The 15,642-nt window shown below is 42.9% G+C and overlaps 1 protein-coding gene across 1 annotated transcript in view; it reads left to right on the forward strand.

The window, feature by feature from the left end:
• Positions 1 to 3,388: 3,388 nt before the first annotated feature.
• Positions 3,389 to 15,642, forward strand: part of ABHD10 (abhydrolase domain containing 10, depalmitoylase) — a 22,338-nt gene continuing 10,084 nt past the window's right edge. The window contains exons 1-4 of the mRNA XM_045286201.1: positions 3,389 to 3,518; positions 6,849 to 7,032; positions 11,851 to 11,962; positions 12,430 to 12,567. Coding sequence (XP_045142136.1) covers positions 3,389 to 3,518; positions 6,849 to 7,032; positions 11,851 to 11,962; positions 12,430 to 12,567 — 564 coding nt within the window. The remainder of the gene's footprint in view (positions 3,519 to 6,848; positions 7,033 to 11,850; positions 11,963 to 12,429; positions 12,568 to 15,642) is intronic.

Genomic DNA, 15,642 nt, shown 5'->3' on the forward strand with positions numbered 1-15,642 from the left:
TTTTTAAAATTGCCTTGCAGCAACTGCTCCAGCCAACTGAACCACTGGTCAAAAAGTCTGTCTGGGGTTCAGTTATGTTGCGATTTGTTCCTGTTTTTTCCTCTTCAGGTGTTGGCTTCCGTAAACACGGAAATCCAGTACACGGAAATGCGGTCACCCAGCAACCAATGGCAGTTCATAGTTACCGAAACCTGGGCTGATGATTTGGGAACCCATTCGCAGGTTATAGGCAAAAAGTATTGTCAGCCTGAAGGCTGCCAATCTCCAGTGTCAGTTCCTGTAAGACCTTTCACTGCACTCTCCCAATGTGGTCCCACCCCTCCTGTTTCCTGTATGACCAAACCAAATCCAGCGGCTGCAGCACTAAATGGGTAAAAGAAAATGGAGGTTGCCATGGAATTCCTGCGTGATGCACAAATACCAAATGGATCTGGAAGGAAAGCGGAAACAAAAGTATCGTCTCACCGGTAACCATCCTAACGGTACTTTTTGGATCAACATCCCTGACCCATGGGACACTCGCTGGCAAAAAGGTGTCCCAGAAAAAAATCTATTGTTATCCGGGTTCCTCTTACCCTTATCAATCTATATGCAGTGAATCCTCATTTATCGCAGTTAATCGGTTCTAGACCCTACCGTGATAAATGAAATTCCGCGAAGTAGGATTCCTTATTTGTAAATCAAATATTTTCGTAGTTAGAGCATAGAGGACATGAAAAAACACCCTTTAGTCACCATTACACTCGTATTACCCAATTTATTAAATGAAAAAGGGAAAATACAGTAAAACATTTTGGACGTTACAATGATCATTTATTATTTATTATATTATTTATGGCATCAAGCGTGTACAGTATGAGCCAATCAGTGGCAGTAACGACAGAGCATGCGCTGTTACGCAAAAACCGCGATAGAGTGAAGCCGCGCGGAAGTCGAAGCGCAAAGTGGCGAGGGTTCACTGTATATCTATCATGCTTACGTACGCACTGGCTGGCCGATCAAACCCGGCTAATTCAAAAAGCCCAACAAGAACTTCAAAAACAGGTTACAGGACAGAGGTCCAAGGAAAAACCTTTTTCTTGGCTCACCATTATCCAAGGGCAGCCCTTAACAATTCCAACCTGGTTAATCTTTCCTCTTGTTTCCTTTGTGCTGCCCTCCATAGGTCTCCTCTGGCAGCAGTACCTTTACCTCAACTGTTTAACTACACGGAAACAGGTGCCTTTCCACCAGTAATTAAAGCTCCCCTGTTCCACAACCCACTGCTAAAAAAATGGCCGTTTTACTATTCTGACCCGGAACAAGGTTGTAACAACACCACAAGTAACCTCACTTTTCCCCTCAATGCCCCACCCACCAGCCAAATTCTTTTGGTGCAATGGCACCCTGACAAAAAACCTTTCCACTCCTTCCCCATCCCATCTACGTATGCCGGACACCTAGTTCCCCAGCTAACTATATACAGTCCCTGAGATAAACGCTCTGCAAAGTCCCTCCCATGGCACCACCAGACACACAAGGGCAGTGTTCCTCCCTGTCATGGTTGGTTTAGCGGTAGCCTCTTCCTTGGTTGGCTCAGGAATGGGGGCAGAAGCCCTATCCCACTCTGAGCCCACTCTGAGCTCTTCACAAAGCTGGTCCTCCAAACTGCAAGCGGCAATTAAAAACAGTGCATTATCTTTAAATCTCTTACAGCACCAAATAACATCTCCAGCCCAAGTAGCCTTACAAAACAAAAAAGCCCTAGACCTCTTAACGGTCGATAAAGGGGGAACGTGCATATTCCTGAATAAAAAGTGCTGCTATTCAAAAGGTATAGCGTCTGGGGTCTTAAAGGCTTGAAGGTAATCAAGCAGCCATCAAGCTCAGAAGCAACAAGGCCCACATGGAAGAAGCACACCAGCCTATGCGATCACGAGGTGTCGAAGGGATCAGGTATAAGGCATCATCAGAACAAAAAATCTTACCATAGTGAATGATGTGGGGAGTGCAGAGTGGAGACCCAAAGCTCATTAGTAGGCCACTGGAGAACCCCTTGCAGAGGGGTCTCGGGGAGGAGAGGAACCCTTGGTATTGGCTCATTGCCCATCCACCCCCTTTCTCCCGTCCTCCTTCACAAACCCTTGGCTAACTGAAACACTGGAGGTCTGAGTACCTACAAGAAAATCTTAGCAATGTGCCTTTGAACTATCGGGCATTGAAATCCCACGGGGCCCCATGAGTCAGTATTCAAGCCTTGGCACAGCTCTAAAACCCAAACTCACTACCAAAGTGTCAATTCTGATTCATATTGAGCCCACAGGTCAGGGCAGAACCGCCCCTGTGGGTTCATGGAATTGTAAAGGTAGGATTGTAGAAAGTCTCGCCTCCCCTCCCCTTCCACATGTGTTGATGGTTTCAAACGGCTGACCTTGAGGTTAGCAGCCCAACTTGTAACCACTGCATTGACACCTCGAAGTAGATAATAGGTAGTTTTTGCTATACTTCACTTTTCAGAAATTGGTTGTGCACCATGTCTGCTTATATAAATAGTCTTTTATAACCTCTGGCAAACTTTATTATGATTTTTTCCCTCTCATTTCTAAAAGCAGTCCAAATAGGAAGTATATGCCTTAATTATGCTGCAAAATCTGTTTTTTTTTTAAGGCTCTCATTTGCCTTAAGGTGCTTTTTGCCATTCAAAAAATTAAAATTCTTGAATCATAAAAACTATATTTTTTAATGATTTTCAGGCTTCAAGTCTTAAGAAGATTCTTGTTTAAGTACAGATAATTTTGTAAAATCAATTTACATAATCCCAGTTTTATTTTTCTGAGAGCCTTTATGTTTGTGTATATGTGGCCAGAGTCAAATTAATTCAATAAATAGGCCTACAAATATGGGAATATTGAGAAGGGACAGAGAAACGGGGAACGTCGGATTCCACTCACTCAGATACGCAGGCCGGAACAGATGAAAACGATTACTGGGTCTATCCGTACAGCTAGGTTAGCATGGGACGCTTCTGCTCCCAAGAGTCCGTAAAAAGATGAGCTGTTTTACTTGTAAGAAGTCTGGGTGGCGATTCCTTTCCTGGACATCTGAGAAAGGAGTCACCGAGGGCTATTCAACACAAAATTTTAACATGCAACACTCCACCAGCGTCCCAGAGCGACACCACTCAGCGCAGGTGAGCTCCCGGGGCTGAAATCGGAGCAGGCGCCCTTTCACAAGCTCCACCCTGCAGCCGACGGCGCATGCGCCCTTTCACAAACTCCACCCTGCAGCCGACGGCGCATGCGCCCTTTCACAAGCTCCACCCTGCAACTGGCAGCGCATGCGCACTGGCCAGCCTGCGTCCGTTCCCTGGCTCTGCAGGGCTTGTGCGGGCGCTGGGGCGGCTGGGAGGATGGCGGGCTTGGGGGCCACTGCCTTGGGGGCGTGGGCGCCTTGGCGGCGCTGGGCTTGGCCGGCTCGTTCTTTCGGTCCCCACGGCTTCCTAGCACGGAAGCCCGAATGGGCGCCACGTTGGTTCGCAGGTCAGTGTCAGAAAGGCAGGCGTGCGCGTTTGGGGCGCCCGGTTGAACATGCTCACACGCCCTGCCCCACCGGGCACCCCCGGGGTACCGGCGCCCTGGGCAGGTCTGCGGCCGGGCCGGGGCTCCGCGGCGGTAAGCGTCCCCCGGGAAAATCAACCTGTGCACCCCACTAACCTGTTCCGTGGATGGGTGGCCCGCTTTTTACCTTTTCTTTGGTCCCCGCTCAGTTCGAGTGGTAAGGCTCTTAAAGATGGTTAAACCTGACTACCTGGTTTAGGGGACTTTGAACGTGAGACGCGCTCATGAGGCCTATTTTCTAATTTTATATTCTGCTTGCCCTACTCAATGAAATAGACATGTTATTTTCCGCAAACAAAGCTAGAATTTGGGGCCAGAAATCAGAACCTGAACATTTCCTTTATCTTGTGTTTGATCCTTCCACCTACAGCGTCGTATATAGCTCATCTTTCTAATTACATATATAAATTAGATTATATATACACTATATATATATTATGTATGATATGTACATATATATATAATATAGCCAAAAATGAAAGGATATGTAAAATCATTGGCCTTGACAGATGCATGGTGCCTGGGTCTTTCAGGTACATACTTGGTTTGGATGAACATTTTAAAACTTGGATAGCTACCCCACGTAACCTGATGAAACTGCCCGCCCAGGCTCCCTTGGCCGTCAGTGCGCCATGGTTTCTGGCCATTGGACTTTGGGGTTAGCAACCGGTGAAGCACTTAACATTTGTACCACCAGTGCTCTTTATAATTAATTTAACTTACATTTAATTATACACAGTCTAAAAGTGTGTGAAGTATAATGAGTTAGTTCCTTAAACTGGAGTTTAATACCCTCTATGCAGCAAGCACTCATTGAGCACTTACACACCAGACTTTGAGCTAATCTTTATAGCACAAGAAACATTTTGTGACTATAAAGAGTCTGTCCACTTAAGCCAAGGTTACATAAATTGTAACTGTGTCTGGAAATTCCTTTGTTGTGATAGCTGAAAAAGCTGAAAAAAGCCAGGAAAGGTTTTTCGTTTTGTTTTTTTCAGTGCTGAGCTAAAAGAATGGGAAATGAATTTTTTGCTGATGTAATCTGCCAGCCTTTATGATGCATACAACATCATTGGCCCCTACTTAATCCTGTTTTTCATGAAAACTTTTACATTTGTCCTGTTTCCTTACATGTTGAAACTTAAAAAAATCCTTACATGTAAAATGAATAGTTTTATGGCCTATAATATTTTTAAAATCATTTTATTGGGGCTCATACAACTCTTATCACAATCCATACATAACATCAATTGTGTAAAGCACACTTATACATTCGTTGCCCTCATCATTCTCAAAATTCGCTTTCCGCTTGGGTTCCTGGAATCAGCTCCTCGTTTTCCTTTTTTTTTAATTCAACTTCTCAGATCTGAAATGGGGAAAACTTGCACCTGGAAGAAAGTTTTATTTAAACAAAGAATCAGAAGACACCTTTATACACACGCACATGCATAGGAATTATTATATGTGACATATATTTAAGATATACAGTGAACCCTCGTTTATCGCGGTTAATCGGTTCTAGACCCTACCATGATAAATGAAATTCCGCGAAGTAGGATTCCTTATTTGTAAATCAAATATTTTCGTAGTTAGAGCATAGAGGACATGAAAAAACATCCTTTAAAAAAAAAAAAAAAAACATTCTTTCTTCGTAATTTGACTCGTATTACCCAATTTATTAAACAAAAAAGGGAAAATACAGTAAAACATTTTGGACGTTACAATTATCATTTATTATTTATTATATTATTTATGACATCAAGCGTGTACACTATGAGCCAATCAATGGCAGTAATGACAGACGCGCAGTTACGCAAAAACCGCGATAGAGTGAAGCCGCGGAAGTCGAAACGCGAAGTGGCGAGGGTTCACCGTATATTTATATATATATATTTAAGACATATATTTCCTGTAAAGGGACTGTAAGGACATGCATAGACCTAATGCAGTGGTTCCCAACCTTCCTAATGCCGCAACCTGTTAATACAGTTCCTCATGTGATGGTGACCCCCAACCATGAAATTATTTTTGTTGCTACTTCATAACTGTCATTTTGCTACTGTTATGAATCGTCATGTAACTATCTGATATTCAGGATGTATTTTCATTGTTACAAATTGAACATAAAGCATAGTGATTGATCATAAAATATATAATTACATATTGTGAAATATTTCTAATGACAAATAAATGAACTTTTGTCTTGAAGCATGGTGTAGCATGGGTAACAATCTTCAAGCAGGGTACTTGTAAGTGGCCGTATCTGCATGTTGGTGGATCCTTCTGGAAACGGATAGAGGAGTGGTGTCTCAGTTCCTAAGACCATCGGAAATATGTGTTTTCCGATGGTCTTATGTGACCCCTGTGAAAGGGTCGTTCAACCCCAAAGGGGTAGGTGACCCACAGGTTGAGAACTGCTGACCTAATGCTTTTGAAGGATAGGATTATAAATGATGTTAAAAGATTTATTTTTTAAGAACAAGTATTGATTTTACAGGTGGAACAAAAACCATTTGTTAAAAAAATGAACCCTTAAATACCTGGTAAGGTACACCTGTTGCACGCAGATGCCTGTGTCCCATTCACAGAAAGCTAAACCAACAAATAAAAAGTGTTTGTAGTGTTCTATGAAAAATCTCTTTCAAATGTGAGACTGCTGCACATTATTCAAAGTCACTTGTAAAGAAACCACTTGATAAAGATGTATAATTGACTGTGCTCATGGCCCGTGATTTAAGGGGGATGGGACTCAGTACCAAGAAGGGTCACAGCACTTCTATCTCTCAAGCAGCCTTTCACAAGCAGACCAGACCTCCTCCCTGAAAAGTGCAGGGTGTAAAAATGTTCAGACATTAAACAAATACAGACGAAAACATCACCAGGGTTGGGCAATCTGAATGTTGATTGAGAGGATTGAGGCTAACTAATAAAGCAGCAACAGGAAAAAAAAAAAAAGACATTTTGATGAGTCTCTGTCTTGTTGCCTTGAAACATCCACCATTATGTATTTTGGACGAATCAAGAATGGACCCGGCTCAGAGAAGATACTGATTTTAGCACAGTTTTAAAACTAAAATCTCATGGACAGATGTGTGGCTTGAATACCTGAAGTCTGCTTTTCCTCTTAAACAAATAGATGATTGGACATCAGTTCGGAGAGTTCAGAAAGTTAGACTTGAAATTATGGTTTCCCATAACGTATTTGCAAACGATAGTTTATATTTTGTGTACTTTTTTTGTTTTTTTTTTTAGCTTGCAGGCAAAAGACATCACTATCTTTCCTTAATCGACCAGAGCTTCCAAACCTGGCTTACACGAAGCTTAAAGGCAAAAGTCCAGGAGTTATCTTCATCCCGGGCTATCTTTCTAAAATGGACGGTATAAAAGCACTGGCAGTTGAGGAGTTTTGCAAATCTCTAGGTCACGCCTGTATAAGGTAGGAGCTGTACGTTTCAGAGAAGACATGGCAACCATGTGCCACGAAAATGGAGAACTATTTCTGCTTTGGCCAATGGCATTAAATGCCAGCATTTTTATGGATTAACTTATATTAGTGATCTGTAAGCTTTAACTTGGGACTTGAATTCAGTTCCTATAAACGTTCTCTCTTCTAGCTCCATCTACCGTATATACTCATGTATAAGCTGAGTTTTTCAGCACATTTTTAATGCCGTTTTTGTGGTAAAATTAGGTGCCTCGGCTGATTTCAGGTAGGCTTATTCTTGAGTATATAAGGCAAGTGGTATTTTGCGGGACTTTGGGGCAATTGTGGTGCTTCCTTCTTTTTAAAAAGGTTTTTATGCCACACAGACAGCCCTGTCCAGGACTGTAATACATCTTCAGAGAACGCGGCATAACTCCACCTTTGAGATGCAGTAATTTACATCACAAGAAATGGATGTCACAGCTAATGTTGCTGTGCTCCTTGTAATCATATAATCTGATTTTTCGCTGACAACCTTAGGACTTTTATTTGAACGTTACTTACTACGTTAGTTCTACTGTATGTCTTTAAACGAAAGGTAAAATTAGTACCAATCTCACAGCCAGAGTCAGTTCTGACCCTGAGGGAATGTATCTAGGGTTTCCAAGGAAAAGCCTCTTCAAAGGAGCAGAAAGTTTCACCTTGCTCCCTGATGGTGCTATTGGGCAAGTGTTGAACTAGCTGCCAGGTTGGCAGTTCAAGCCCACCGGCTGCCTCTCGGGAGGCAGTTAAGGTTATCTACGCCCATAAAGATACATAACCTCTGAAACTGTATAGGGTCCCTGTGTGTCAGAATTAACTTGAAAATCACAGACTCCACTGGGGCAGGGTTAGAACAGTGGAAACACTCCCTTCAGCAGCATATAGGCTGAGGCAGAGAACTGGTCAATAGTAGCTTTACACTTTGGTATTTGTGCTTAATACAGGTTTCTATGTTTTTGTGGCAGTGTTTTCTGACTTACCCTCATATAGTATAAATGGCAAAGCAGATGAAGGCCCATGTTAAAATAGGTGAATCTGAGTAATGGTTATGAGTATTATTTTTATTTTGGTAAGTTGTCTATAAATTGGAAATTATTTCTAAAAATATAAGATGAAAAATGAATGGCCATGTTTACCAGTTCTTGAAGGAGTTATCTCCAGGTCTTATCATGGTATAAAACATCCTGTCGGGTTTTTGCACGTCAAAAACCGTTCTTTTGGATGTCAAATATAGTTTTAAGGTTTCAATAATCATGACATAAAGTAATTGAATAAGTTAGTGGTCATGTATTAAACAATTAAGTAGGCCTTTAATAACCCTTTGCTATAAAAGTCTAAGTTCCTTTTTATGTACGTGCTAAAACGTCATTGCAGTACTACGATTTGCTGCACTGAAGCCGCCTCTAAGGGATGGCATCTTCAGAGTGCTGACCAGTGTGTCATCGTGCTGTCTTCTTTTGTTGTCTTTGGCTACGTATGTACAGTTTTAATGAGGAGATATCTGGTTTTATATAAGATGGTATGTCTGACTATATGAAAAGAGTGCCTGCATTTTCCATCACCGCGTGTAACGTACTATTAAGTCTTAGCTCAGGAGTGTGACACGTGGTTCCAGGGGCAGTAATCTCTAACACTTATTTCTAGTAGAAGTTTTCATTTTAGGTTTAGGACTATGTCTTGGAACATGGAGGCTGTCAGGACAGAACTTATGTTACCGTATTTCAAAGTTGTAAAGTACTTCATGTGTACTTTGTCTCTGTTAGAATTTAGCAAGAATTGATTTTTTTTTTTTAATTTGTAACCTATTAGCCACCCTAGTAAAGTTTTCCTTGGTGAAAGGGCGTCACCAGTGTTTTACATCCTCATGTATTGGTAAGGTATCTGTACAACGTACTACAGGTATTAAGACGTCAGGGTCTCCCTAGGAGGAGGAAGGAAAGCATTAATTGTTGGCGTCCTCACCTCTCCCGTCACACGGTTTTTTATGGACCCTGGATCAAGGGGGAACATCTGATGTTGAACTGCTGCCTTTGTCCTAATTCCTAAGGATCCAAAATCATTTTATCATCATCATTTTAGTGGCTTGTTATTTTCTTTCACTCCTAAATACCTTATCCCTAAAACTATATGCTATACCCCAAATCAAATCCACTGTCTCTTGAGTCAATGCTGACCCTCGGGGACCTTATTGGACAGAGTGGAACTGTCCCATGTGGGTCCCAGACCGTAAATGTTTGTAGAAGCAGACCTCACAGCTTTCTCCCAAGGAGCAGCTGGTGGATTTAAACCATCAACCTTTTGGTTGATGGCTAAGCCCTTGAATCACTGTGCCACTAGGACCCTTGTATTTGTGCTGTACCTTATATCTACTGAAGAACAAGACAGATCAGCTATGTGAATAAAGTAATAGAAGGTATTTTTTACTTTATACTTTTCATTTGTATTTGTTTTGTACGTATATATTGTCTGGTATGTGAGTCATACCTAGCTACAATTAAGAGACAAAAATAAGATAATGAGATTTACTCTGTAAGACCTTAGAATCACACACACACAAACTGGCAGAAAACAGGATAAAGTATGTTGCCTGTAGCTGATAGAAAGTAAGTCTGTAGACATTTCACAAGGGAGAAAGCTTTCCCCCTGACATATCTAGGAAGTGTCTGTCCCCCCAAAGTTAATTTGAACTGGAACCTGAAGGGCTGCAAGCCTTGGGCGTGACAAAAAGGTATTCCAGGTGAAGGAAACAGCGTGAGGATTCCAACAGAAATTAGTAACATTTACATAATTTAGTGAAAGCAAGTTGCTCAGTTTGGCAATTGCAGTAGCTTCCTCTGGTGATGTGCTAAAAGCTCAGGTGACCAGAGTACAATGGTCTAAGAAGCACGGGGCTAAAGCACTCCATCACAGGGAGCCGTTGAAGGCCCTGCTATCTCAAGGTCATATAAAAGTCCCAACCCTGACATGGGTAAAGCAGAATAGTGTGGAGACAATAAAGTCATAGTTAGCATTGAGAAGGTCATAATCTGCTGCCATAATAATAGGTTTAAGATGACAAAATCTGCACCAAGATTTGGCCATACAAAACTAAGCGAAGAGGACGTGACGAGCCAGGAAACCTTTCTTCTGCCCCCTGGGAAAAGAAATTGGAAGATAGTCTTCTGCCTGGCAAACTGCTGGTATTCTACTTGGAGGGAGGCCAGTGTAGAAAGCTTGTCAATAGCACACAGCCTGAGCAGGGGTAGTGTGTCCATGCAGAGGACAGAGTGGTACTAAATGAAGCAGAGCGTGCCCAAGACAATTCCTCAAAGGGGGTGACGTGACTGGGAGTTTGGGTAGGGAAGGCAGGCTTTTTAGGGTGCACAGGGTTATGAAGTGACATTCAGAAATTGCAAGTTGTTTAATACGAATAGGGCTTTGGTAATCCATGACACTGGTGTGATGCCTGGTGCTTTACCGAATTGGGGGATGTAAACCAAACCCCAGATGCGTGCACTACCATCGATTCTAACTCACGGCAGCCCTTTAGGATGATAGCCCTGCCCCATGGGTTTCCAAGGCTCTAAATCTTCACTGGAGCAGAAACATCTCTCGCTCCTTACAGAGCAGCTAGGGGCTTTGAACTGCTGCCGTGAGGCTAGCAGACCAGCACGTAACTCACTCTGCCACCAGGGCTCCTTTGGGAACCGAAAGGACAGGTACAAGTCGGAGATCAAATAGACTTCAGCGTAAGGAAGTGGGAAGTGTGAAACACAAACTCAGTGCATGGGTCCCAAACCCAACTCACTGCCGTCAAGTCACCTCTGACTGGGCGACCCTCTAGGACAGAGTAGAACTGCCCTGCAGGGTTCCAAGTCTAACTCCGTATGGGAGGAGAGAGCCGAATCATTCTGCCGCCGAGCGGCGGGTGGTTTTGAACAGTTGGTCTCACAGTTAGCAGTTGTGGATTGCGCCACCAGTACTCCTGGGGTACACAGATGAGTGATGATAAAAGGGATTCTGGACTTCTCCTTGCCTTTAGTAAATAACATCCTGAGCACTTAGTATGTAAGGTGCTGATGTGGGCCCTGAGAAAACAGAGGACCTCCGTGGAGCATCCTTTATTGTGGGAGACGGCACAGCACAAATGAATCATCAAAGTACACATTGTCCAGTAGTGGGAAGTGCTACAAAATGAAACCGTGATTAAAGGAGGTACATAGTTTTAGATCGGATGGTCAGGGAAATCCTTCTGAGGCTGAACCATTTGAACCAGTGGCTGGTTGACGTTAGGTTGTCTGGAGGTAGAGTATTCTATGTGGAGGAAAAGCTGATGTAGCCATCGCTGGGCAGAATGTGGTACAACCTGTAAGCTTCAAGAAGGAAAGGGAAGGTCCGGCTGGGCAGGAGGGGAGCCGGGTAAGAACTGAGTTCACAGAGGCAGTCAGGGCGTGGTAGGGACTGGATTTTATTCTAATCGTTAATAGAAGGCCTTTGATGGCTTTGTGCCAGATAGGATTCTTGTTTTAAAAGGGTCACTACTGTGTGGAGACTGTAAGAGTGAAACATAGTCACATTAGTCCACTCAAGATGTCCTGGACCAGGCGGGTAGCAGTCGAGGAAGTGAGAAACATTGGATAGAGGAGATTGTTGAAGGTTAAGCCAATAGGATGTGCTGAACTAGAATATGGTTGATAATTTAATGTGCTGTAGACATTAGAATAATGAGAAAGGTCTGCGTAAAAAGTTAGATGTACTATATTGATAGGTGTATGTGTGTGCATATACTTTTCTTTGTTTCTTTTTTAGGTTTGATTACTCGGGAGTCGGACAATCAGATGGCATTTTACACCAATGCACAGTCGGGAAATGGAGGAAAGATGTTCTTTCTATAATTGATGAGTTAGCTGACGGGCCACAGGTGGCTACTTACATTAAATATTTCACTTTGACCTCATGTTTGAGCTGTTTCCTTTAGATATAAACGTTTATTTAATGTTTTAAGTTTTTAAAATATCAAATATTACTTAAATTGGTATGTCATTTTCACTTTCTAATGATATATAAGTAGCATTTTAGTTTTGTACAAACTTTCCATGCTTTCTTATGGAACAAATACATATCTATAATTTAACTCTACTTTCTGCCACATAGTAAAGTCTGTGGGAGCCACATGTAGATGTAAGGGGGGAAAAGTACATACCGTATACACTCGAGTATAAGCTGACCCAAATATCAGCCAAGGCACCTAATTTTACCACGAAACTGCTTAAAACGTGCTGAAATGCTTAGCTTATACATGAGTATATATGATCAATCTCTGATAAATTACTCATTATATGCAAGGAAAAAAATCCTTTTGAAAACTCTCCATATTTTTATGTTCAGATCCTCGTTGGATGTAGCCTGGGTGGCTGGCTTATGCTCCACACAGCCATTGCCCGGCCAGAAAAGGTGGCCGCACTGATTGGGGTGGCTACTGCTGCAGACAGCTTTGTGACACAGTTTAATCAGCTTTCTGTTGAGGTAAGTCACACCCCACTCTAGCAACCTCCATGTGAGCAGACTTGCCTGATGCAACAGGCCATTGGACTGCTGCTTCCCTCAGTGCTGTTTATGGATCCAAACAGAAAGAAATTCTTGCCAGTGTCCATCTTTTGTCCATTCATCATAATGCTGTCTCTTGCTCCAGTTGTGAGGATTTGGGTTTTCTTTACATTGAACCATCATCTATCCTGAAGACTGCAGTCCTTGATCTTTAGCAACAAGTGCTTCAGGTCCCTTCACTTTCCACAAGTTAGGTTATCTCATCTGCCTGTTGCTAATAAGCCTTCCTCCAGACTTGATGCTGAGTTTGAGCATGCAAATTGACTACCACCTTGACAAACACTTTTCCTGATTTAAACTATGCAAGCTTTCCTCGGTCCACATATGGGTTCTGCACGAGCACCATGTCGTTTTCTGAACTTCTCCTTCTCATTGCTATCCATCGCTTGTTATGATCCACACAATAGAGTGCCTTTGCACACCCAATAAAACACAAATAAACATCTTTGTGGTATTCTCTGCTTTCAGCCAAAATCCATGTGCTGTCAACGATGATCAAGTCTGTTGTACATCCTCTTCTCCGTCTGCCTGGAATCTCCTCCAGCTGAACTGGCCTGTCCCAACTGTCTTTGAGTGGTCGTCAGCAAAAAATTTTACTTGCATGTGATATTAATGATATCGTTGGGTAATCTTCACATTCTGTTGGGTCACCTTTCTTTGAGATGGGTACAAATATGAATCTATCCCAGTTGGTCGGCCATGTAACTGTCTTGCACATTTCCTGGCACAGACGAGAGAGTGCTTCCAGGGCTTCGTTGACTTGTAGAGATATCTCAATTGCTGTCCCATCAATTCCTGGAGCCTTGTTTTGGGCTAATGCTTTGAGGGCAGCTTGGACTTCTTTCTTCGGTACCATTGGCTCTTGATCATATGCTACTTATTGAAATGGTTGAATGTTGACCAGTTCTTTTTGGTATGGTGACTCTTCCGTGTTATTTTGGTGCTTCCTGCATTTTACCCACAGAATCCTTCGATATCGCAACTCGGGGCGTCCTTCAGTTCTTCCTCGTGAGGCGTGCTGAGCATGTTCTTCCTAATTTGACTTTCTACTCCAGGATCGCACATTTCATTATAATACTTGTCTTCTTGCACTGTCCTTTGAAATGTTCTTTTTAGATTTTTACTAATTTCTTCCATTTACTTTAGCTACCGGACACTCAAGAGCAAGTTTCAGAGTCTTCTGACATCCGATTTGGTCTTTTCTTTCTTTCTTGTCTGTTTAGTGACCTGCTTTCTTCCTGTCTGATCATCTCAGTGCCATCTCACGGCTGCTCGGGTCTTCTGTCCTTAGTGTCTGCTGCACCTCATCTGCCCTTGAGGTGTTCTCGAAATTCCGATGGGATATTCTTTCTCATCTTGGCTCTTGGGAAGTTCAGAACTTGCTCTTGAAATTACATTTGAGCAATTGATTGCTGGTCTGTTCCAGTCAGCGCCAGATCTCCTGTCGAGTCATGATGCTGAGCTTTTCTGTCATCTCTTCCCACAGATGTCGTCAGTGTGAGTCCATCTAGCTCGGTCCATGTGTACAGTCACTGCTTACGTTGTGGCAAACAGGTATTTGCTGTGAAGAATCTGTTGATCTTGTAAAATTCTATCATGCAATATCCAGCTTTGTGGGTACTACTAAGGCCACGTTTTCCAGCTACTGTCCCTCTTTTGTTCCCAAGTTTTGTATTCCAATCGCCAGTAATTATCAATGCATCTTGATTGCATCCTTGATCAATTTCAGACTGAACAATGTGGTAGAATTCTTCAATTTCTTCTAGCTTTAGTGGCTGGTTTGTAAATTTGAGTAATAGTTTGTTGCATTACTTGGACTTCCACTTTAGTATTTGCTCTCACGGCCAACCAAAAGTTGATCTGCCTTGCCTTTATCTTGCATTTTTAAAATTCTTTGTACCATTTTGGTTTTTCTCTCTTACACAATTGCTTGATGGTGCTAACGTTTCCTAGCATACCATCGTGGTCATGCAAACCTTGGAGCCCATATTGCATCTTCCAACTCAGTAATCTCTGTCACGGTGCTCTTCCTTGTAGGAAAAGGGTTCATTTACCAAATGTGTTTGATTATTGGTAAATGACAACTTTGTGTGTGCGCACACGTGTGTGCATCTGCACCACTCAGAATGAATGTGAGGTAGACACGCCCTAAGGGACTGTGGCAGGGCCCGAATTTGCTGGCTCCCAGGATAGCAGTCCTTTAGAGAAGCGGCCTGCACTGTGATGAACTTGAAAGCCTGCGAAAGGAAAGAGCAGGGGCATTAGGACACAAATAGCTAGTCCTAGCTCGGCCAGGCGGAGTGAGCTTTGTGTTTGTTTGTGTTATTTCACCGTGTGGATAGCCTTGGGAGAATGTTGACCCACATTTCTCCCGTCCTGTGTGGAAACTTTACCTCCACCCCTTCAGTGCCGCTATTCATGATGTCCCCCCTTGGCCACTAGAGGGCCGCTGAGAACCAGTAACTGTTGGGGATCTGAGTTTATGAGCCTCACTAATCTTAGTGTAGAAAGTGTCAATACTGTCCATTTTCTTTTAGTAATTCTAAAATTACTCTTTCTGGGATTTGTAGATATAAGGGTTGGGGACATACACTGTATTGTAAGTTTAAGCTTGTTCCTGAAATGGACATGCATTCAAATCAGTGACCAAGAACAGTGTGGTGAGGAGTAGGTGCCCTTAGTGGCCCATAGTGGCCCTGTCTGGTCCTGCGCGTGAACCGATTGTTGCAGCATGATGTCACCCCCTCTCGCAAGGGCCTTCCCTTTTTTTAACTGTCCGTCTTTACCAAGCATGATGTCCTTTTGCAGGGACTGGACTGTCCTGACATGTCCAAAGCATGGCAGATGGAGTCTCGTCATCCTTGTGTCTAAGAAACACGCTTGCAAGACCCACTGGTTTGTCCTTCTGGCCATCCGTGGTACTTCCAGTATTCTTCCCCGATCCTTGTGTCTAAGAAACACGCTTGCAAGACCCACTGGTTTGTCCTTCTGGCC

The sequence above is a fragment of the Echinops telfairi genome, unplaced genomic scaffold, assembly GCF_000313985.2.
Source record: "Echinops telfairi isolate 266 unplaced genomic scaffold, ASM31398v2 ScPeMD7_6;HRSCAF=24_0, whole genome shotgun sequence".
NCBI classification, from domain to species: Eukaryota; Metazoa; Chordata; class Mammalia; order Afrosoricida; family Tenrecidae; genus Echinops; species Echinops telfairi.